At 38.6% G+C, this 24,991-nt stretch overlaps 1 protein-coding gene across 8 annotated transcripts in view; it reads right to left on the reverse strand.

The window, feature by feature from the left end:
* The window catches only part of MGMT (O-6-methylguanine-DNA methyltransferase), a 320,994-nt gene that overhangs the window by 276,344 nt on the left and 19,659 nt on the right, over positions 1-24,991 (reverse strand). For 5 of the 8 annotated variants that reach the window (XM_075935253.1, XM_075935255.1, XM_075935254.2 and 2 more), the window contains one exon: positions 19,065-19,112. In XM_075935253.1, the coding sequence (XP_075791368.1) occupies positions 19,065-19,088 (24 nt within the window). In that variant the 5' untranslated portion in view covers positions 19,089-19,112. Of the gene's footprint in view, positions 1-19,064; positions 19,113-24,935; positions 24,973-24,991 lie in introns of those variants that run through there. The other 3 variants (XM_075935252.1, XM_075935251.1, XM_075935258.1) reach the window with 2 other exon arrangements.

Below are 24,991 nucleotides of genomic sequence, written 5' to 3' on the forward strand. Positions count from 1 at the left end.
AAAGAAAAGTTACCAAATAATAGAGACCATAGAAAAAGTACATAATATTCCAGAAAAGGAAACAACGCCAAAGAATAATCATAGGTCCCAATCCACAGATTTAAATATAAGTTGGATCAGGTTCTTAGTGGTAAGTCAATTTATCCACATGCAAATCTATTCAGTATTAATATATATATTGTGGTCGACCAAAGACAGTAGGCTGCAGGAGTTAAGTGGAAGCCAGGTATACTGGCAGTTGGGTGAGTGGGTTTCTGTTCCCTGAGTAGGCTGCCAGAGACTGCTCCTTAGCAACTAAGAGAAGCAGGCACCTGGGATTCATTAAGAGCCAGCTTGCAGAAGCAGGCTAATGGGACACCTGCTGCCAGTTAGGGTTTGCTGGTCCATTATAAAAGACTTCTCCTCAGACAAGGAGGCAGAGGGCAGGCAGGGTTTCTCCCAAGATGCGAGAGAGAAGGTATTGCAGGAGTGGTTGGGGAAATAGCCCAGAGAAAGGCTCTGTATGGTGGCAGTAAGAGCCGCTACTAGGGCCGTTGGCTGGAACCCAGAGTAAGTGGGAGGGACCAGGTTCCCCCAACCCTCCCCACACCTGGTGGTCCACCACCTGAAAAATGGGGGCTTTTTGGACATTGGAAGGGGGTATCCCCTCCAACCTAGTGCCTGGCTGATGATGAAAATGACTCAATAAGTGGGGAACCCTTGCCTCTAAAGGAACTAAGAAGCAGTGGGAGGGTCACTGAAAGCCTCTGAGGCATCTTAAAATCCACCAGGAAGTACAGGACCTAGGAGGCACTACCAGAGCCTATATCTGAGAGTGCCACAATATCTGTTGTTTAATATATACAAACATTAAGATTGCAAAGCCAAGCCCTTAAACTGGTAAGTGCCAGAATTAAGGTTAGCTCTTCAAACTTAGTTCATCTTTCCACATGATGAAGTCTTCATTACATGATCACATACTGCTTTTTCCACAAGAACCCTGCTTCACTGAATGAACTGGAACTTATGTCTTTCACATTTTAAAAATTAAAACTGAAAAACCTCTGAAACATCAGCAGCATAGCAATGCCCATATGAGTCATCAGAAGATTTGGAACCTTTTCAGACCTTAACAAATTGAGCAAAGGGTTATTTGTTTACTTTCTGCATCTCTTTGCATCCAAGTCTGGATGATTTCTCCTCCTCCGTTCTGCCAGGGTGCCTGGAGAAGCACAAGTGGAAGAGTTTTACTGATAGACAGCCACCAACATTTTGAATTGCACTCTGAAGTGAACTGATGGTCAGTGTACTGTAGACTAGGACCACTTTCTGTCCTCAAGTCCTTACAGTAGCTGAAGCTTTTGAGTGGTCTTCAAGAAGTGAGCACATTGCATTAGTTGAGCTTGAGTTCAGAGAGATTTAGATGACTGCGCCAAGGTCTATATTGGTGTGTAAAGGTCACTGTCTTTAGGTCAGTGAGATTCTTTCAGCTATACATGCCACCCAGCAATACAAGAACTGTGATGGATCCAAGAGGAACTGAAGAATGTGACCACAACGAAAAGAAATAGCAAGTACTACACATACTAAAGGAAACTGCATTTTCAGATACTGGCATTTAAAATTTTGGTGCATTCATGAAAACACGTCAAATACATTTTACACAAAATATGAAAATTGATTTTTACTTAGGAGTTCCACACTACCCCATCCATACGCAGAGATCCATGATGACCAAATCTGAGACATTCTTACTAAATCTAAAAATGATAGACAGGTATCTAAAGTTTACCTTCTAAGTTCTCTCTGCTCTAGTCCACAACCCATCCCAGATCATCTGTCTTTTGAGCTATCATTAGTCAATCTTCTCCCCAAGTGTTTGAATAATTGCCTTACTTATTTTCCATTTCCTTTTCGTTTCTGTCTCCCTTCTGTCACTCTTCTCCTCAGCATCCAAATGATACTCATCATACAGCCCTGTTTGTTTTGTTGAACAAGGATAAATTATGTTTTTTGTACATTCTTAATTAATATCATACTCAGGGCTTCTATGGCTAAGAGGGGTTTCATACAATGGGATTATATGCTTCTAATCTCAAAAAATAACAAAGATCAAAAGATTGTACCTTACCCAACAGACACTATCCATCACTCAGATTTTACCATGGATTTTAAGGAATATCAGGAAGAGAAGAAACTAATTACAGTTAAAAATTCATTCAGGATATTTCATCTGTTGATTTAGCTCAAGAGAGTAAATCCCTATATACTTGGTTATAAGAGAGAGAGATTACTGATCCCTTCCCAGCTGTTAAGGAGCAATACCTGAATATAGATTTCTTCAGGGATTCCATGATAGAAGACAAAAGTTGAGAGTGGAATGATGTCAGTTCCCAAAGGCATTTACTCATACTTATCCAGAAAGTAAGACATCTCCGTAACTTTATGTATGCATTCACAAGAGAAAATGCACAGGGATTGGAATGATGCCTTTATTAACTGACCAAAATGGAAGAATCCAAGAACTCTGCTAGTACTATCCTGAATCAGGAGTAATATTAGTAATAGTTATGCAATCTCCCTGATCACAACTATGTTAAATCACCATTGTTTCTTAAATGCAATACTCACATTGCCAGGCCTGCTTTTCTGTAACAATGGTGGCCAAATGTGCTAGTGTAAGCCAGGCACGGCCAAACTGTGGCTCACATGCCACATGCAGCTTTACCATTAAAGTGCAGCTCAAGAAGGAATCCCCCTTCTCCATTCTGAGGAGGCTCAGAATCTCTGCCTTGCAGTGGAGTCATGGAGTAGGAACTTCTTTTAAGACAGTCAAGACAGAAGCAGACTGTGAAGAACTTCAAAAAGATCTTACCAAACTGAGTGATTGGGCAACAAAATGGCAAATTAAATTTAATGTGGCTAAGCGTAAAGTAATGCACGTTGGAAAAAATAACCCCAACTAAACGTACAGTATATGATGGGGGCTAATTTGGCTACGACAAATCAGGAAAGAGATCTTGGAGTTACCGTGAATAGTTCTCTGAAAACTTCCACATACTGTGTAGCAGTGGTCAAAAAGGCAAATAGTCTGTGTCTTATTTTCTTTCCCTTTCTTAATAATTCCTAACATCCTATCTTACTGTATAAAACTGTGGTATGCCTGGTATAAAACTATGGTAAGCTCACATCTTGAATACTGTGTACAGATGTGGTCTCCTCACCTCAAAAAAGATATTTGGCATTGGAAAGAGTTCAGAAAAGGGCAACTAAAATGATAAGGGGTTTGGAACAGGTCCCATATGAAGAGAGGCTAACGCGACTGGGACTTTTCAGTTTAGAAAAGAGGAGTCTGAGGGGAGATATGATAGAGGTCTATAAAATCATGAGTGGTGTGGAGAGGGCAGATAAAGAAAAGTTATTTATTAGTTCCCATAATAGAAGAACCAGAGGACACCAAATGAAATTAATGGGTAGCAGGTTTAAAACTAATACAAGAAAGTTCTTCTTCACACAGCGCGTAGTCAACCTGTGGAACGCCTTGCCAGAGGAGGCTGTGAAGGCTAGGACTATAACAGAGTTTAAAGAGAAGCTAGATAATTTCATGGAGGTTAGGTCCATAAAAGGCTATTAGCCAGGGGATAGAAATGGTGTCCCTGGCCTCTGTTTGTCAGAGGCTGGAGATGGATGGCACAAGACAAATCGCTTGATTATTGTCTTCGGTTCACCCCGTCTAGGGCACCTAGTGTTGGCCACTGTCGGCAGACAGGCTACTGAGCTAGATGGACCTTTGGTCTGACCCAGTGCGGCCATTCTTATGTTCTATCCAGTAGGAAAATAAGTCTGAGGGCTACAGACCCATGGGGCACACCTGTAGGTGTTTCAACAGGAGTGGGGATGAAGCAATGAGCTCCAACCCTAACTCCCAGCAGACATGTCCTAGCTCTTGAACTTCTGAAGACTGTTATATGCAGATCGGAGGGCAAGTATGTTTAGCCATCCATGACACAAGCTCTGAAACACAAACAGTTTGTTTTCACTATATTAAAAAAAAATCACATCTCCAATAATGTCTCCTCAATTTCAGATTCAAATAAACAAGTATCAAGATGAACAGAAGCCAAATGCAAGTCTCCCAAGAAATCGTCAAAGAATTTGCTTACCTTCTGTATCCACTTAACAAGAGAAGAAATATTTGAAGATGGAATATTTCATTGAGTCAGCGATGAACAAATGCCTCAGCTGAACATTAGGAAGCACTTATGTTTCCAGAGTTGCGGTATTTCAGATTAGACATAATTTAAAATTTGCAACTACTCATTAAAGAGTCAAAGGCACTTTTCCTGTGTTTGATATAGTAGCTCTATAACCATGGCCCAAACCAGAATTTAACCCCCGTTCTACTGTAAAATGTGTGTCAGTATTTGCTTTTCAGAACTGATGTTTCTGTTAGTGTATACACATACAATGCAGAGTACTGGGGAGCAAGGGGTAGGGGAGGGGATTGTGTATATATATTATTCCCTCCAAAAACATAATTAAATAATATTAAATTGTATTCTTTAATTTCAGACTCTATACCAGGGATCTCAAACTTCCAGTCTCTGGGCCAGTCCCACCAGGACCAATTGCACAAGCCGGCCTGGGACTCTGGGGCCTATCCTTTACTGGCCCCCAAACTCCTCCCTTCTCACCATTATGCCACCTTCTCCCCCCAGTAGCACCCATCCCTCAAGCAGTTGGGGATAACCAGGGAGGGATGGTGCTGCAGAAGCAGTAGTTGCAGCCTCATCACATTCCAATTGGCGCAAGAGCCACAGGGGAATCAGAGCACACTGGATGGGCAGACTCACTCCACTCCACTGCGGAGACTACAGTAGGGCAACAACTGTTACTGCTGCCAGCCTCCCCACTCCAGTGATTCCCAAAGCCACATGCTTGGGAATCAGTGCGCCATGGGGCTAGTGTGTGCAATGGTGAGAAGGGGCAGAGACTGGGGGGCCAGCAACAGACAGGCCCTGAGCCTGCCAGGAGTCTTGGCCCAGACTGTGCAATCGCCCTGACTGTGACTGGCTATGCCCCAAGAGTTTGAAACCCCTGTTCTATACCTTAAGGCCAAAAGGGACCATCATGATCATCTAGGCTGCAGAACTTCACCCTCCCACTCTTCTAATAAACATGTAAGTGAGTTACTGAAGTCCTCAAACCAGGATTTAAAGTAGGGCTGTTGATTACTCAGTTTAATCATGATGCTTTTTAAAATTAATCATGTAAGTTATCACAGTTTTAAATTGCACTATTAAAAAATAAAATATCAATTTAAATGTATTTAATATTTTGGATGCTTTTCTACATTTTCAAATATTTGTATTACAATTACAACACAGATTACAAAGTCTACAGTGCTCACTTTTTATTATTATTTATGATTACAGATATTTGCACGGTAAAAATTATTTTAAAAGATGTTTCTATTCACTTCATGCCGATACTGTAGTGCAATCGCTTTAATGTGAAAGTGCAACTTACAAATGTAGATTTTTGTCATAAATCTGCACTCAAAACCAAAATGTAATATTTAACACTTACAAGTCTGCTCTGTCCTACTTTTTGATCAGTCAATTGCTAAAACAAATAAGTCTGTTTATATTTATGGGAAATAATGCTGCCTACTTCTCATTTACAATGTTAACTAAGAGTAAGAATGGGCATTCAATATGGCACTTTTCTAGCTGGTACTAAAAGGTTATTTACGTGCCAGATATGCTAAACATGTATGTGCTTATCATGCTTCGGTCACTATTACAGAGGACATGCTTCCATGCTGATAAGGCTTGTTAAGAAAATAATGTGTTAATTAAATTTATGAATGTACTCGAGGGAGAATTGTATGTTTTCTGCATTCTACCATTTATTTCAGTCTCACTTTCACTGCACATTTGATAAAATGTAAAGAAGGTATCAATGTGAGATTCCTAAAAATACACTTGACCCAAAGTTTAAGACTCTTAAGTGCCTTCCAAAATCTAAAATATCAAAGTTTGTAGCACACTTTAAGAAGTTTTAAGAGCACAACATTGTGATATAGAAATTACAGAACACAAACCACCAAAAAGGAAAATCCATCTTCCGCTGGTGGCATCTGACTGAGATGATGAAAATGAACATGTGTCAGAGTGCACCGCTTTGGCTTAGTCTCAAGCAGAATCTGTCAATAGTGTGTATGCATATCCTTGAAATAGTGGTTGAAGCATGAAGGGACATACACTAAAGTTTTTATCTGGCATGTAAATATCTTGCAACACCAACTATAATATTGCCAAATGAATGTCAGTTCTCGCTTTGAGATAACATTGTAAACAAAAAGCAGGCAGTATTCTCTCCTGTAAATGTAATCAAACTTGTCTGAGCAATAGGCTGTACAAGTAGGAGGACTGAGGGAATGTCTACATTTCATTCCTCTCTTGAGAAAGAGGAATGTAAATGCAGACACCCAAAATTGCAAATGAAGCGGGGATTTAAATATCCCATGCTTCATTTGCATAATCACATTAGGACGCTATTTCGCAATAGCGCTATTTCGAGAGAGAAAACAGGGTTATTTCAAGATAGAACCCTTCACTCGAAATAACCCTTACTCCATGAAATAGAGCCATAATGCGATTATGCAAATGAAGCATGGGATATGTAAATCCCCGCTTCATTTGCAATTTCGGGTGTCTGCATTTGCATTCCTCTCTCAAGAGAGGAATGAAGTGTAGACATACACTGAGTGACTTTCTAGGCTCTATGGTTTTAACATGTTTTTTTAATGTAGTTATTTTTTGTACATAATTCTAAATTGTAAGTTTATTTTTCATGATAAAGAGATTGCACTGCAATACTTGTGTTAGGTGTACTGAAAGATACTATTTCTTGGGTTTTTACAGTGCAAGTATTTGTAATAAATAAATATAAAGTGAGCACTATATACTTTGTTTTCAGTGTGGTATTTAAAATCAAATATTTGAAAAAGTAGAAAACACCCAAAATATTTAAATAAATTATTGCTATTATTATTTTATAGCACAATTAATTGCAATTAACTTTATCATTTGATTAATTTACATTAATTTTTAATCATGTGATTGATTTTTTTAAATTGCTTGACAGCCTTAATTTAAATACTTCGAAATTAGAGTCTGTCCATCGCTTCATTCAAACAAGCAAGTGAAACCATGTCCCACAATGAAGAAGAAGGAAGAAACACCCCTAAATCTGAATTGAGGGAAAAAAATTCTACCCTAATACGATGGTCAGAACCTGAGCATGTTGGCATGACCCAACAGCCAGGCATCTGAAAAAGAATTCTCTGTAATAACTCAGAGCCCTCCCCATCTAATGTCTCATCTCCAATAACTATTAGGGATATTTGCTACTAGCAGTCACTGATCAGTCATATGCCATTGTAAGTGATCTCATACCATCCCCTCCTTAAATGTATCAACCTCAGTCATTAAACTATTTAGGAGTTTTGCTCTCATTGTTTCCCTTGGGAGGCCGTCCCAGAACCTCATTTCTCTGTTAGTTAAAATCTCACAACTAATTTCAAGCCTGTACAGTTTATATCCATTTATTCTTATGCTAGTTGGCCTTATCTCCCTCCCTGGTGATATCCCTCTAATAAATTAAAAGCAAGCACTCATATTTCCTCTCAGCCATAGATTCCCCTTTTCTCTGTCATCCTAGTAGCCTTCTCTGCACCTGTTCCAGTTTGAGTTCATCTTTTTTAAATAAGGGAGACCAAAACAGCACAGTATTCCAAATGAGGTCCCACCAGTACCTTGAATAATGGTAATAATACTTCCCCATCTCTACTGAAAATAACACTCCTGACACATCGAAGGATTGCATTAGCTTTTTCCATGGATGAAGCACATAAGCAACTCATAGTTATCCTGTGGCCAACTAGCATATCCATATCATTTTTCTCCTCTGTTCCTTCCTTCCTGCTTATAGCAAAAATTCTTTTGCTAGTCCCTAAATGCATGGCCTTGCACTTTGCACTATTAAATTTCATTTAATATCTATTACTTAGTTTTCATGGTCATCAAAATATTTTGTATGATATTCCAGTCCTCTTCCACATTGGCACAAAGTTGTGAGGCATTGCCATCTGCAAATTTCATCAGCACACTCCCACTTTGTCAAGGTCACAAATGAAAATGTTAAAGATAGATCCCTGAGGAATTCCTCTATTAATGTGTATCCAGCCTGAGAGTTCAACTTCCAGTCTGACCTGCTGTAGACTCCCCTTTAATCAGTTCCTTTTCCACCTTTTAGTTCTCATATTAATTCCATCTTCTCCAATTTAATTAATTTCCCATATAGAACTGTATTAAATGCCTCACTGAAATCCAGGTGGATTAGATCTTCTGCATTGCCTTTGAGAAGATTAATGATTTTTTTTAGACAAAGACAGAGATCATGTTGGTCTGGCACAATCCACCTTTTGTAACACCATATTGTATTCTATCTCAATTATCATTTACCTCTATGTGCTGAACTACTTTTTCTTTCAAAATTGGTTTCACGCTCTTGCATACAACTGAGGTTAAACTAACAGGCCTATGGTTTCCCAGTTCATGTCCACCCTTTAGAAATAGGTACTATAGTTACAGTTTTGCATTCATTGGATAATACCCCCACATTTATTAATTCATTAAGATCCCTTGCTACAGGTTTGCAAAATTATTCCCTTTAGCATTCTTGGATGGTGATTATCCAGGCCCAACCAGTTGGGCTCCATTAAGCTGTTTGATTTTGACTGCCACCTTGGATGGGGTAATGTCTTCTTCCATCTCCTGATTTCATTAACCATCCTGCTACTACCTCTAAGCTCATCATTATCCTCATTAAAATCTGAGGTGAAATATTCATTAAGTTTTGGGACATGCCTATAATATCTTTAATCCTCACCTCATCCTCAGCACTTCATTCTTTATATTATTCTTTGTTATTATTTGTCATAGTATCTACTTGAAAAACAAACATTGTACAAAAACCTAGCAGAGATGGACCTTACAAAAGAATTTAAAAATCTATGATAAAAGATGCTTTAGCATATAATAATAATAATACACATTCCCACTTTTTCCCTATGCTTCCTGACCTCCATCAAATAGCTTTTCTCGCTCATCGATGGACACTTCCATTCTTTGTATGTTATCTACATTCTCTTAATAATATCTTTGTGATACTCGTTCATCCAGCTTGGCCTGTACCACTTTCCTATGATTCCGCTCCTTCCCCCCCCGGCTTGAGATGAATCCTTCAGATGGCTTCTGCAACTTTGACAAAGTAATTCCAAGCCTAATCCACATTCAGATGTTTCAGCCCTTCAGTTTAGTCCACTTTTTTTTCTACACAACCCCTTCCTCTTGTAACATACAGAATGGACAGTGCTCAATAAATGAGCAGTTTTTCAATATCTTTGCTCCGCACTTTTCATTGTGTGACCAAAGGCCTTATTAACTGCACACTATTCAAACCTTCCTCTGAAGACAGTATTAACAATTTCCTCACGGGCTTTTCTACAATACTCTTCTCCCAAGTGCTCCACAGTGTTAACGAATATTGTATTATCACATCATGGGCACAGTGGAGGTACCCCAGGATGTCCCTATGGCAGTGCTAGGACTGGAACATTCCTCCTCACCCCCAGCTCTGCCCCAGACGCTACCCCACCTCTTCATATCCCTTCTCCCAAGCCACACACCGGCCCTACCCCTGCTCCACCTCTTCTTTCCCCTGCTCTGTCCCCACTCCGCCCTAGTTGCTGGTGAGTATGTGGGTGGGGCCAGCCCCTGATGTTGACATCAGGACCTCTGGTAATTCTCCCAGGCCACTCCAGGCACCCCAAAACATGGAGCTTGAGGCAGTTGCCCCAAACCATCCTATGGACAAGACAGCTATGGAGATGTCCTGTACTAATATCCGATTCTTGTGAAAACATTGCTTTCCATGCCAAAGAATAATAAACAAACTACAAATAAAACCTCTTTTTTCTAGAAATCCCACAATATCAAAAAAGAAATAAACATTGTACAATTGACATCCACAGCAGAAATCACAGATCAGCAGAATAAAACAATGTGTATTTCAGGTACATATATTTTGTTAATGAAGCTATAACATGTCTTTCCATTGTTGAATGAGACTATAATCCACATCAAGTAAAGATTTTTGAACACAGAAAGATACTCTACCTAATTAGCCTTCTCAGAGTGTAAAATGTAGAACAAAGTTAAGTTAAAATTTTGCATTTCCAAAAGTGTATAATCATTGGGAAAAAGTTTGGTTTCACTCACTGGCTACGTCTACACTGGCACCTTTTTCCGGAAATGCTTAAAACGGAATACTATTCCATTTTCAGTTTTTCCAGAAAAGGAGCGTCTACATTGGCAGGCTGTTTTTCCGGAAAATCCCTTTTTCTGGAAAAGCATCTGTGCCCAATGTAGACACGCTTTTCCAGAAAAGAGCCCCGATCGCCATTTTTGCAATCGGGGCTTTTTTCCAGAAAAGATTACTGGGCTGTCTACACTGGCCCTTTTCCGGAACAGTGTTCCGGAATAAGGACTTATGCCCGAGCGGGAGCAGAATAGTTTTTCCGGAATAGCGGCTGATTTTGTACAGTAGATCGTCGTTGCTTTTCCGGAAAAGCAAGCGGGCAGTGTAGACAGCTTGCAGCTTATTCCGGAAAAGCGGCTGCTTTTCCGGAATAAGTGGCCCAGTGTAGACACAGCCATTATGTCTTCAGAAGCTCTATTTAAACTTACTTTCTAGAACAACTCAATTTTTCACACAACTCCAGTCTTCAAGATTTTCATATAGAAGCCTATGCCCATCAATCATAACCTAGGTTACAAAATTGCTCTTTTGAAATCTAGAACCATTTTCAAGTTTTATATCCAATAAAAACAGTCTCCTTTGATTTTTTCCCCTAACATGTTGCTAATATTCACAATGGTCTAAGTAATTCCAACTTTTTTTGTTAAGCCAAACCTGTAATTTCAGATGATGTGAAAACACAAAGTGCATTCTTGTTTCTTGGCTAGGGGAAGTTGGGAGTGAAATGTCAAATCTTAAGCTCTTCCACATTTATTATACCCTCCCAGGAACTAATACCAGTGACTAAAGGAATTAAATTTCAAAAGAAAAAAGGACAACTGAAAGAAGTATAGCAGTAAAGCCATTCTCCATTATGGCCTTCCCATAAGCCTACACTCTCTATACAAAGTACCAACTGAGTTCCAATGTATATGGTATACATAAAAAATACCCAATTTCTAAAGTATTTTTGAACAAATTTAACAAAAAAGTTCTTTGTAATACATCAATTTTGCTAAAAAAATAATGGAAGGGAACAATGTGAGCTCCTGTTGTCCCATCATATTATACTACTAATCCTCTTTGGGTGATAATCAAAAGACCCAAAATGCCAAGCTATAAAAATGTATTTCCAGTAAGTAGTGGCCTCTGGCTCTTTGGCAAAATCCTCAGTCAGTTGTGTTGGCAGGCAAAGAATTCTCTAGTATGTCACGTGCAAAGCTGCCAATTTGGTTGTCAGGCTCTTTTATTTTATTAAACTATATTTTTTCTTTATTTTACTTCTAAGGAAAATAGATGTTTTGTTTATAAAATCACAAATCCATTCTTCTCTAGATCAGATATACTGACCATATAAAAGCATATATAAAACATATATATTATTGAACTGGCATACCAAATTTAGAATTGTTCCTTACATTGGTATATTGTCTACTGTATTTACGCATGAAATCATAGTAGAGCATGGGTGGGCAAAATATGGCCAGTGGGCCATATCTGGCTCACCAAACATTTCCCTCTGCTAGAAGTCCCAGGGCACAGTAGGGCACTCAGGCAGGCTGATTGTATGCATGGCCCTGGACTCGCCACTCCCAGAAGCAGCCGGCTGTGTGCTGCTCTTGAAGCTCCCATTGGCTGGTTTTGAAAAACCGAGATGTTATCAAGAAACAGAGACGTTATAAAGATAAATAAGACCTTCTAACCTTATGATTCGAATCCCTGGTGCTACACACTGAGTGAGGTTGAGAAGCAATTTTGGATAACTACCTATACACTGAAAGAGACAGGGATCCAGTGAGAAAAATATTAGTATGTGATCATGCGACTTAAGACCATTTCAATTATTATGAACGAAGTATAAGTTCTGAAAGAATAAAAGTTGCACAGACAGCCTTAAACACAGCATTTTGAGTGCTGAGTTATGCAGTGTTAAGCTTGGTCTACATTTAAAATTCAGATGGACATTGCAGCATTGGTCAAGAACATAAAAAACAAAAAAACCATCCCCGTGACATAGTAATGCTGACCTAACCCCCATTTAGACACAGTTATGTTTATGGAATAATGCTTTACTGGTGTAGTTATTTCATTTGGTTATCCCATACCAATGGAAAACTCTTCTGTTGGTGTAGGCTATATCTATACTACGGGGTTATGGCTGTAACAGTACTGTCTCCACAGTGAACACAGACCTTTAACGCTCTTAATTTAGTTTATTTTATATTTTTTAAAAAAATAAAAGTTTAATTAATTGATGAGCATCTGAAATTCACAAGTAAGTAAGCATAAGGCCCAAGAATATGGACTATGAACAGCCTTTGTAGATACCACTACTTTCCCCTCTGTGGCTATGATGTCTTCTTATGAAGGATGATAGAGCTAAATAATGGGATTTAATGGATATACCTTCTTGTATCTCAGCTGAACCACTCTTTCCACAAGTGTCTGTCCATTAGAGCAGATGTACGCCCCATAAAGCACAGCTGTTGGGTTCTGCAACATTTTTCCCATCTCTGGTGCAGCTGAACCATACCAATTCCTCTGAATTCATTCAGTACCTTTTAGAGAATTTTACTATTCACATAAGTTTTAGCTACATTAAAAAGAGTCATGCTTTCTCCCTTCCTCTCAGTGCAGAACCAGGCAGGTCCAACTAGCACAAGATTTAGACTTGGTGCATAAAGGATTAGTGCTTAAAGTTTCCAAAACAGATTATGAGACTCATGAAGTAGAAAAATGGGCAGATGCTATCCCTGTTTTCATTGTCTAAGCATGAGCCATGATTTGAATCACTGTATTTTCTCATTCTTATTAGCCTCTGCTCGAGAAGCCATTCATTGATATTAACAGTCTTGCTAATTGTTAACCCAAATGCAATCTTGTTTAGGAAAGCTCAGTGAGACAGTTATGATGCCACTTTAATGGGAATTAGAATGTCTTTAACTTCTGTCAATCAGGTTTCAGACTTCAGCATGAGATAGAAATTGCATATGTAGCACTGGACTGTGATATCCACCTAGTGATGAGGAAGGGATGCTATTGTCTATTGCAATTCTTTGCTATCTTAAGGTTATTCACAATATACAGTAGGAATCACATTTTTTCATGAGGAAAGCTAATCTTTTGGCACAGATATTCTTATTAAGTGTCACGGACAGGACATGGGCAATAAACAATAAATCACAGATTTATGGAAGCCTGAGCCTCATCACCACATGGCTAAATTATTGGAATTTTCAGGAAGTGATGGAGGGGAAAGTGGGAGAGGGTAGTGGGGTAAAGTGGAGAGACACAAAGTGGGGTGAGAAGAGGAAGTGGGGAGACTTTGGGACAGATCGCCGAAGAAATAGGCGATTTTCCTAACTCCAGTGCTGCAGCTACTGGGGAGAGAGAGTCCTCCTTCCCAACCTCAGCTCTTTGGTTCTTCTCACAGGGAAACCCCCTCCCCCACCACCACCTCTTTCCCACCCTCAGCTCAGGGGATGCTGGGTGTGGGAGGGAGAGGCTAAAGCTAATAAACATTACAGCTGATGTGCCTGAGCTTTGCTCACCTTGTAACTAAACTACCATAAAGCAGTTTACACTTTGAGACCATCCAGAAACTGAAGAAGTACTGCATAGCAAAACCAGAAAATAACACTTGGACAATAATCCTATAGTCAGCTGTTACTGCACCTTAAGCATCTCATGGAAAGTATTGGTTTTAATTTATATCAACCTGGCTATAATTCTCTCAATTTATTGCCACAACATATTCAATCACCATCTCAGCAGAGACTCTCAACTGGTAAACTCCTAGTTATATGTATCTGATATACACATTCAACAGAAGTCAAAATAAAGTAAGTCAGTACCAACTTTCTGTTTTGTCTTGGGTTTTTTGCTTTTTGGGAGGGGCATAGGGAAGGGGTGGAGGAGATGAAAGAGCATCAGAGAGAAAAGAAAAGACTGGGTGGGAGAGAAAAGTGAGCACCAAACCATGGACCTGAAGTCTCATCACATTAGGACCTACATGTGCCATTATATGGAATAAAAGAATGGAATTTACTGCCAGGTAATGAAAAGCAAAACACCAAGTGTCAGTGCAGTAGCATATAACAATCAGGAGAAAGTATTTTATCAATTCAAATTCCCTGACAATATCCTTTAGCTATTTAACAAACAACATTTATAAGTAAAATATCTATATATAGGAATAGTATCTGTGTCATGTGAAAGCATTACACAAAAGGAAGCAAAGAATCTCTGGAGGTTTGGGATTTTTTTTATAAATTTCTCTAAAAATGTATAATACTGTACAATGAAAAAACTGAAGTACTATAAGCAATAAACATAAAGCTTACCATATAATGCCTTCAAGAGTTACTGTAAACGTGGTACAAATATTACATTTACGAATTAGTTATATTTTGAAACTAAAAAAATAGAAAATTCATCTATCGTAATGATTCTGTTTGTATATGTAAATGCATACCCAGATACAAAGACCATAAGCATATATTTAAGTACACCCTCTGTTATATAGTAAAGTTAGGCTTATAGACATAGATATGACATTATTGTATCTGCAAGGAGAAGAAAAGATAAGAATTTTACCAAGTGTTGGTATACCAGATTAACTGTACTGCTTCTTCGATTAGAGAACAAAAATTAAAATAAATCTACAAGGAAAACAAGGAATTAAATATCGGATAATATTTCATAATTTTTTATTGTTCTAATCCACAAAATTCTGAATCTGATGTTTCTTGCATTCTCGGAAAAGCCAAAGTCAGCTAAATAAGAGATAATGTAACTAGGCATAACACAATAAAAGATATTACCTTCACAATGCATTATTGCTGCCAATTATAAGAATCACTTCAACTTAATTTCAAAAGCACAATCACCCTCAACTGTAACAGTCTCTTTTTTTAAATTTCAAACAGTATTACATTAAGGCAATAACTCACCTTCCAGCTATAATATCAGTCTCCCTTATTGCAAAAATACATTTCATAAATACTTCTCATCGACAAGTCAAGCTAATTCAGGTTAATTTTATTGTATTTTGGTGCTATTTCACATTTGTGTGCAATTACCTTTATCATTTTATTGCCATGCCAGAAAATAATCAGAGCAATTATTTGAAAGAGAAGGTGTATAAACTCTAAATCACACTTGCTGGCATTTTTGATAAAATAGCAGCTTTATCTCAGAAAGTGGCAGGGACATCGGATAAATCATGCATCAGTCAAGCATAGCTGACCCCCAAGTGCATTGCACAATATCAGAAGTGCTTCAAAAGAAACTTTCCTACATCATCCATCATTCTTCGTAATACTAAAATAGTTACACCTGAAGAGTAGGAGCTAGAGAGTAATAATAAAAAAAAACAAATCCAAGCAATATGGGCAAAGCCATTAACTACATTCCCATTTAAACTAAAAAAGAAAAAATAGTGAGGAATGTGTTAATAAACAAATATGACTTTATTGCAATAATCAACTGTAACTTGAATAACATAAGCATAAAATATAAATAAAAATACCTAATGTAACTGTGCAAAAGCAATTAAAGATTATAGATAAAGATACAGATAGACTCAAACTATATATGAGACAGACTATATGTAACAAAATGGCAGATAAATTACCTATTATGGGAACACATTAGATTCCTGCCCTAACAAGGGACAATACAGAAAGATTCATATTAACATTGCGGTTTTGAGCCTTCATTACAGTGCTATGAATACTGCTAGTATAAATACAGAACTCATTATGAGTAAGGCACAGAGTCCAAAAGAATCCATTTCATATTTTGATTGTAAAAATAGCAATTGCATGGCTAGTAACTACTATGTTTCTGAATCCTAGAAGCCGGGCTAAAGATAGAGAGGAGAAAAATACCTCCTTGTTTGCATACTGTTGCTTAAACCCAAGGTTCTTCAGAAAAACTCATTTTCTGACTACATATTTTTGATCCATACTCTCAAAAATAAAGGACACTCCAACTTCCTGAGAAATACTTCCTTTCAGTTCATAGCCTCATGCCAAGGGCTCCAAGGGCTTCTTTACACTTGTGCCCACACCTGCATTAGACACCAGCAGCCTTGTGCTCCCATGATGGACACTGGATAAGGCCTTGAAGTGTCAAGGCTTATATGTTAAGTTGTGATGCAAATGCAATGATTTTGGAAAGCACTCGTCTTTATATATGTCTGTTTCAGAAACCATATTCTCAGTTTCAGCAAACTAGAGGTTCATGTAAAACTGTTCAGCAGATCATGCATGGTCTTGTCTTTTTTTAAAGAGGTCATGAAAATGGTCATAAACAGGACATGAAATCACCTATTTCAGATTCATGTCTTCTGTCTCTCTAATACATGGTTTAATTATGCATTATAAATATGCTTGGCATAATTCAGTTAATTTTCATATTGTTTTATTGTTATCAATTTAAATTTTCCACAATTGCAGGAAATTATGGATAGAGATTAGACAATTACTTAAAAAAGCAGATGTTCAGATTCAAAAAGTTAAAATTTTAAAACTATTAAAACACAATTTATCAACATCACATCAAAATATACAAATAAAATATCCTTAAATGAAATTCTAAAACATTTTCAAGCAGCATTTTTCCTATCTAAATATGTATATCATCTATGTTTTTGTCAATATGTTAATGGTGAAATCAATGTTTGCTCATATTTAACCAGTAAAAATCTAATCCTTCCAAGCCTAATTATAAATCTTTCTGACTAATGAAACAGAATGTGTTACAATGTACAACTTTATTATGTCTGCTATTATGTCTTCGCACAGTATTAGTCAGAATCCCCTCCCCCCATCATAACAAATCAGGAGAGTTGGAATTTGTTTTAGTTTTAGCATTCTGCCTCAGATATCAAGAGAATCCCATCTAACAACTAATGAAAGTAAATGGGGAAATGAAAAGGTTAAATAGATCATAAATTATTATTAGTTTCATTTAGCTTGCCAGACTGTATATCATATCTAGCTGTGAATGAGATTGAACTAGCAATTCTTTTAAAAAGCCCCCCCCCCGCCAAGTTGTTTGAAAATGAATCTAATATTTCTCCGTGATTAACCCAAAAATACCTGCTACAAAATGTATTTTCAGGTGGCAATCATACACACACAAATATGCTAAAGAAATACATTAAAAACTAAAAGGTGGTTTAGAAAGAAAAATCAAACGAAATACAAGAAATGTTCCTGAGTCCTCCATATATCAAACTATTCTATTTTAAAAAAATTAAAAATAATAAGTTAATTAAAAGGGTCTAGAAAATACACTGATTTTACACTAAACAAAAAAAAAGATATTTCCACTGCAGGGTAAATAAAATAGAAATACACAAACTTACTAGTCCAAATATATTACATTAAACCATGTAAATCAGACTGAAGCAATCTGCCATTATTTTGACATTTTTTATAATGCTAGAGGTTGGCAGCAGTACTAAGATTACTTATATAAGTTTGATTTTACTAAATGTTACATCCCATGAGGTATGATATTAATCCTGCCACAAAAGTAATGAGTATATTGCAAAAATAGTATTTATTATTTGCAGTCACTCATTAAAGATGAAGCAAAATGCAGGACAATGTAGCACTTTAAAGACTAACAAGATGGTTTATTAGATGATGAGCTTTCGTGGGCCAGACCCACTTCCTCAGATCAAATAGTTGAAGAAAATAGCCACAACCATATATACCAAAGGATGCAATTAAAAAAAAATGAACACATATGAAAAGGACAAATCACATTTCAGAAAAGGAGGGGGGGGGGGGGGGGGGGAGGAAGGAAGGTAAGTGTCTGTGAATTGATGATCATCAATTCACAGACACTTACCTTCCTTCCTCCCCCCCCCCCCGCATCCCCCTCCTTTTCTGAAATGTGATTTGTCCTTTTCATATGTGTTCATTTTTTTTTAATTGCATCCTTTGGTATATATGGTTGTGGCTATTTTCTTCAACTATTTGATCTGAGGAAGTGGGTCTGGCCCACGAAAGCTCATCATCTAATAAACCATCTTATTAGTCTTTAAAGTGCTACATTGTCCTGCATTTTGCTTCAGCTACCCCAGACTAACACGGCTACATTTCTATCATTAGAGATAGCCTTCTTGGTGATTTGAAGAACAAAGTTATTAGCAAAATTCGTACCGGCTATAAAAAGAAAGACTTTCCATGAAATAAATAGATGTTCACTAACTGATCTTAAAGTGGTAAAATTTTCACATAAAAAGGTCTTAAGTTTTCTGCTTTGTGACCATGTTTTCTTATGTTTTCCCATAAACACAGCTATCTTCCTAAACTTCTGACTTTTTCCTCAACTCAAACACAATCCAATCAAAAGGTCACAAAATGATTCTGTAATAAAGATATTTATTCTGTAATAAAGGCTATACTAATTATGAAAAAGGAGAAAACAGCTAAATTTACGCTAACAGTATAGCACTGCCCTATTAGTTTATGCTCTGAGGAAGATAGATATGTGATGGGGAAAGGTCCACTGATGCCTGTTACCAACCATGACAGAGCTACAGAGATTTACAATGCAGCATCAATCTTGTCAACTGAATTCTTAACACTGGCTGCTGGACACTAGGGAAAAACACAAACTATGTTATGTGAACTCCTTTGTAATGCTGTTACTTTTTATGTGTACCTAAATGCAAGGATATTTTCACAGGAACTTACTTTTTGATGTAGTCTTGATGCCATGTTAAGTACACGAAGGAGCGTTGCCTATAAGAAAGGAAAAGGAAATCCTGTTAGAAAAAGATAAGGCTACAACAACTTTAAATTTCACAAACCGTTGACAAGAAAAGAATGTCAACGTTATCATTTCTCCCCCTATTACACGATATACTGTTAAGGTTATGATTATAAAAAGTGGGTTCTGAATGTCAGTGCTTTGCAGCATCAAAAGGGCGCAGGGACTGCACTTTTTTTTGGGGGGGGAGGTCAAGCAAACAGGAATTTTAAAGTTCCCTAGATCATCTATCATCTGTAATGAGCTGTAATCAACAGATGACTCTGGAGGACTTCTCTCATCAAAATCCCTGTAAAACTTTGATCTACAGGATAAGAATTCACTTTTAAGATATGCTCCAGTGCCTGTAAAATATATTACTTAAAATAATATTCTGTGTTTCTGAATTATTAAATAAATATCTTTTTTGTTTTAGGAAAAACATACTTTTTTCCTTCCTTAAAATATGTGTGAGATGTATGAAGGGTAGTCTGGATCAGAGTAAAAGGAAAGCACATTCCAAAATAAAGTATTTTAAAGTCATGACAGTTAAGCAAAGCAGTTTTATTGAAACCACTGTAATCCCATATCAACTAATCTGAATTTAAATGTAACCTGCAAGGAAGGAAAATATGGATGGTATTCTGATTTAAAAAGGCCTCATAGTTCTTCCACATTTTTATTTTGTAGTTTAAACCTTAGCTATGATGTACAGTTACACTGATGTCACTGCACATGTGCAAGCTCATAGTGTAGTCTCACTGCACTGCTGCTATAAGTCTACACCATAGACTCAGAATGCTCTGAGAACCTGCACAGATATAAGAAGTCTATACCCAAGGCCTGGCCCCAAATCAACTGATGTCAGTGGACTCTATCATGATGTCAATGGGATATGTACCAGTCTCTAAGGATATCACAAGCATAGTTTTGTCTGTGTTTCTGCACCTGTGCAAAAAGCCCAAAATAAAATCAATTTAGTCAAGATCTTGGAAATATTAGAAATGTCAAGAGTTATTTTTTCCTTTGTTTGCTGGCAGTCTCTCTCAGAAACTCATGTGTGCATCAGGAGCATACTGAGCCCTTAATTAGAGGGGAGGAGGTGTTGAATCCTTAACAAGATCACTTCTCCCAAGTGTTTGAGTTAAATGTGTGTTAAAATAAAGAGCTTTAAATAGCCTGAATAAAAATCACATCCACTCTTAATGAGGCTAATCTTACATGTGACACTCCAGCTACCACAGTTGTCCATAGAGCTAAATTTCTAAGGTTAAAAAAAGAGAGTGCGATAACAATTTTAAATAGTGATTAATGAATTTGCATGCCTCAGTTTTTGATTGCTCGGCTTGAGACACTTCAACTGATACTAATTTTACAAGTGTTTTCTGAAAATCAGGCCCCTGAAAAAGTATTTTGAATGTGCATACCCAAAAATGAAGGTACCTTAACTCACTTGCCACTTTTGAAAATCTCAGTCTTAAGTCTTAAACAAACCCATAATTCTGGGAGATCATCTTAACATACCATAAAAGGATGTGGTGGCGAAGGTGAAAAGGTGTAAAGCAGACAGCAGTAAGGCATCCAACCATGATCTTGCACTCTGACCTCTCCAGAGCACATGTTCTGACACTTGCCAACGTTTGTCACCAAAGACAAGTCTAGGAATCTCTACTCCTGTGATGGATCTTTGCAAGAACCATTGTGACTGGTCACTGATTGCCATCTCAGAATTTGATGGTCTCCAGGCAAAGAGGCAAGAAATGAAAGTCCACTTTATAGTGCAATGCATACATAGTATGTGAAAAATTGCATGTCTGGTAGGAGTACCATACAAGCCAATCTGATTGCTGAGCTTTAGGACATTCATGTGCAACCTTGTCATCTGGGAACCAGATTCTCTGAATTTGTAGGTGTGCAAAATGAGCCCCCAATCTCTCCCTGACAATTCTGAGCTTAGTGTCTTTCTTGGGGAGAAGTAAAAAGGACACCCTTTTGTGTATGTTTGTGGTTACAGCTACCACGGCAGATTTGAAATGATATACTGTGGGACTGAAACTTTCTTCTCTACCCAATGTCTTGCTAGAGAATAGACTGACTTTTGCCAGAGCTGAATGGGTCACAAATGAAATCTGGCAACTGCATCACTTATACAGATGCCAACATGTGGCCTAATACTATGAAGCATGTCTGTTCTGTTGCAGTTGATCCTGATATTAACTGTGATATGAATGCTTGGAATGACTAGAACCTGTCCTCTGGTAGGAATTTTTTTTTTCTGATCAGCAATGGCCAAGGGTGCCTATGAACTCTATTGTCTGCAATGAGGGAAAAATTTTCACAGTTCACTAGGCCTAGCCAGATGAAAAGAAACACATTCCAAGCTCACTGCCATCCTTGACTGCAATCTGTCTCTGATCCATGATCATCCAAGTAAGATGCAAACATCATGTCTTCTCAAGTGGATCATTATCCCCATTGACCCTAGTGTTTCCAGTGGCAGGTTATAGGGAAACACGTCTTACAAGTTGAGTACCACAAACCAGTCTTTAGTCAGAAGAGATGGAAAGATGGAGGCTTTATCATCCTGAACTTGAAGCAGCATATATATTTGTTCAGTCTACTCTTGTGTTGGATAAGATGAAGACCTTCTTTCTTCTCCAGAAAATAAAAAGTACCAGGACTAGAAGCCTCTTCTCTTGCATTCCCATGGAACCTCTTCTATGGCTCCTAGACAGATTGAGGCCACTATTCTGTAATTGGTTCTCATTAGGGATGTTAAATATCAGTTAATTGAATAGTCAAGTAACCTCATTAATTCTTATCAGTCGGCTATTCTATAGTCCCTGGGATCAGGGCCGGCAGCCAGTGCACTCCAGCCTCACTCCCGAGGAGCCCTCTGCGCTGCTGCCTCTGCCTCAGGGTGCTAGGCGGGAGCTGGTCTGTGAGGGGAGCCAACTGAAAAACCAGCTCCCCTCGCAGACCGGCTGCCTGTTGCCCTGTGCTGCTGCCTCTGATAAAGTGTGGGGAGGCAGCAGTCCGTCGGGGGGCAGGTCTGAGCTCTCAGACCTGGCGTGAGCCAGAACTAAGCTGGGCTGCTTGCCCACGTAGCTGCTAATACACTTTAAATGCAAAGCCGAAACAGAGGTAGACCATGGTGCTGGTCAGCCTGCTAAAAAATTTACTGGTGGGGGATGAGGAATGGGTGGGAGGGAAATGCATGCAGTCTGTAGCATTAACCTATAAGCTTTTGCTTGTCAGTTAATCAACTACACTATTACATCCCTAATTCTCTTGAGACATAAATGAATAGAATAACCATGGGCAACCGTATGTAACATCCATACCATCTACATGTTTTGTTAGTCTTTAAAGTGCTACCAGACTATTTCTTGTTTTTTAAGTTTTCCTTTTGCAGACTAACTCGGCTACCTCTCTGAAATTTAACATCCAATTGTTGAAGCTGATATCACCTGGTGTAATAGAGCAAGGTTGCTTTTAGTATTAGCTCCTGACCTGTTTTGAAGTCACTCCTCATACCTCCATTAAATTAAATGTCTGGATGACCTGCTGAGGTGAGTGACAAACAAGACTGATGATGGGCACCTCTTTGAGTACTGCATTATTTGTGCAATGACTACGCTGGCTGTTTGCCCACACAATACAAGTGAGCTCACAGATTCTGTAGGGTGGATGTTCGCCCAGGTGTGAGGGAACTCTCAATGATTGCTCAAGAAGGTGTAGTTTCAGCTGTGTACCCCTCAGCTTGTAATCAACAAGAAGGATGTACACATGGAACACTGGGAAATGTGGCCCAGACAGAAAGACCATGTCTCTACCCACTGACTAAGGGAACAAGTCCACTGCATGTCAAACAGCTTTCAAACCCTGATGCTTTAGAAACTCTCATTGAAGTAGGCTTGAGGCATCTCACCACCCTGAAGAGGCAACAGTACCAGAGTCTCAGGATTTTTTGCCCTTTGAAAAATACAAAAAAGAAGGCTGAAGGATTTCCTTCATGAAAATATTCTAAAACAGGGATAGGCAATGTGTGGCTCATGGGCTGGACATGGTTTGTCAGGGTTAGCCCCTGGCAGACCACCAGACACTTTATTTACTTGAGCGTCTGCAGGTATGGCTGCTTACAGCTCCTGTTGGCCACAGTTCACCATTCCCAGCCATTGGGAGCAGCAGGAACTATGTTAGTATGCTCTGAAAATTCAGACATTCATTATTTAGTTTTAAAAGATATACACGTTTTTGTCTTCTTGATTGGTGCTCCCAGGACATCACAGCTGAGGGATATGGTGTGTAAAATACCAAACTTTTGTGCCTAATCATTATGGGCAGAATCTTTGCTGGTATTTGAATGCCTAAAGCTGCAGACAGACACTTCATGGGTTTTAAAAAGTGCTTCCATTGAAGTATCTGCCTCTTTAGGCAACTGAAGTCCTTTAAAAATCTGAGCCTTCTTGCACAGAGTAGGATTTACCCCTGTGTAGTCAGACAGTACAAAACCTATGCAACACTTAAATCCTACAAATAGGGCTTAAGTGTGATTAAGGGTGTGCACAGTCTTTGCACTAGCTGTGCTGCTGCTGCCCCTTTAAAACACCGCCTCTGTGCGCATTTCAAAGGGGCAACCCTGGAACTCAGGGTCAGCTGAGGACTCCCCAGCTGATCCCGGGCTCAGTGCAGCACATCCCCAGAACCCAACAGTCCCCAGCTGACCCTAGGCTCCACGGCAGCTGCTGCTTTGAAACGCCAGTGGCAGTGTTTTAAAGGGCAGCCGTGGGGCCCGAGGTCAGCTGGGAACTCCAGCTGCCCCTTGGAAATGCTGCCCCAGCGCTTCAAAGGGGCAGTGCTGCATGGAGCCCAGGGTCAGCTGGGGACGTTTCAAAGGGGAGGCGCATGTGATTACATTTTTAAATCTTTTGACAGCCCTAGTGTTAAACATTAACATTTCATTTAGATTAATGCGGAACAACTAAACTAGGACATGACTATTCTTGCTCTTAACCTCTCATTACAAGATACTCCTTTCAGTCCACAGAAATGCGTATATCTTAACATAGTGGGAGAGAATGGGAAATTCACACTCCTTCCCCTCCTTGCCCTCAAATGCAGCACTTGAAGCTGGGTTCCTATAAAGTGGAAACTTCACAGAGGTCGAGTGTTAAATCTCAAGTGATAGGAGAAGGTATTCTTTCTTTCAGAAATCCTGCTGACTAATCCAGAGGAAAGTCTTGTTTTGCATTCTAGTAAGATCCACTTGCTTCCCTATTTTCCCACTGGGAAATAAAATGTTTAAGAGACAGCAGCTGTTCATGGCTGAATGAAGGGCTACTTTAGTATGTCAGGTAAGCTAGACCAGTGTTTCTCAACATTTTTTATAAAGTACCCCCAGTACCTATAGTTTTCAGACACACAACATTTTTTTCTACCATTGCAATACATTTGTTTAAACAACTTAATCATAGCCGGGTGGGCAATGACATTTTTGGGTGTAAAAGTACAAAAATAATAAAATGCTGTAAAACAAAAATTCAGTTTTCTCCAAATTTCAGTTGTGTTGACGTATCTCCCAGACTTCTCTCAAGTTCCCCTAAGGGTACCTGTACCACTCGTTGAGAAATACTGAGCTAGACAACAAGCATTCATTGTGACTGGAGAAGCTTAGCGCTGAATGGACAGATCATGAACAGAAGTTTATGGAACAAAGCTATCCAGGAAATAGTTAAAATCATTCTTGTAGAAACGTCACACATTTTCATTAAAATCTGAATTATAGCACGTTCATTTACATTAATTAGATTTACCTGCAACATAGTACGCCCCTCTCAACAGGCCAGAAACCTACATCAAAATATGATTA

The sequence above is a fragment of the Pelodiscus sinensis genome, chromosome 8, assembly GCF_052426305.1.
Source record: "Pelodiscus sinensis isolate ZL-2025 chromosome 8, ASM5242630v1, whole genome shotgun sequence".
Taxonomy (NCBI): Eukaryota; Metazoa; Chordata; order Testudines; family Trionychidae; genus Pelodiscus; species Pelodiscus sinensis.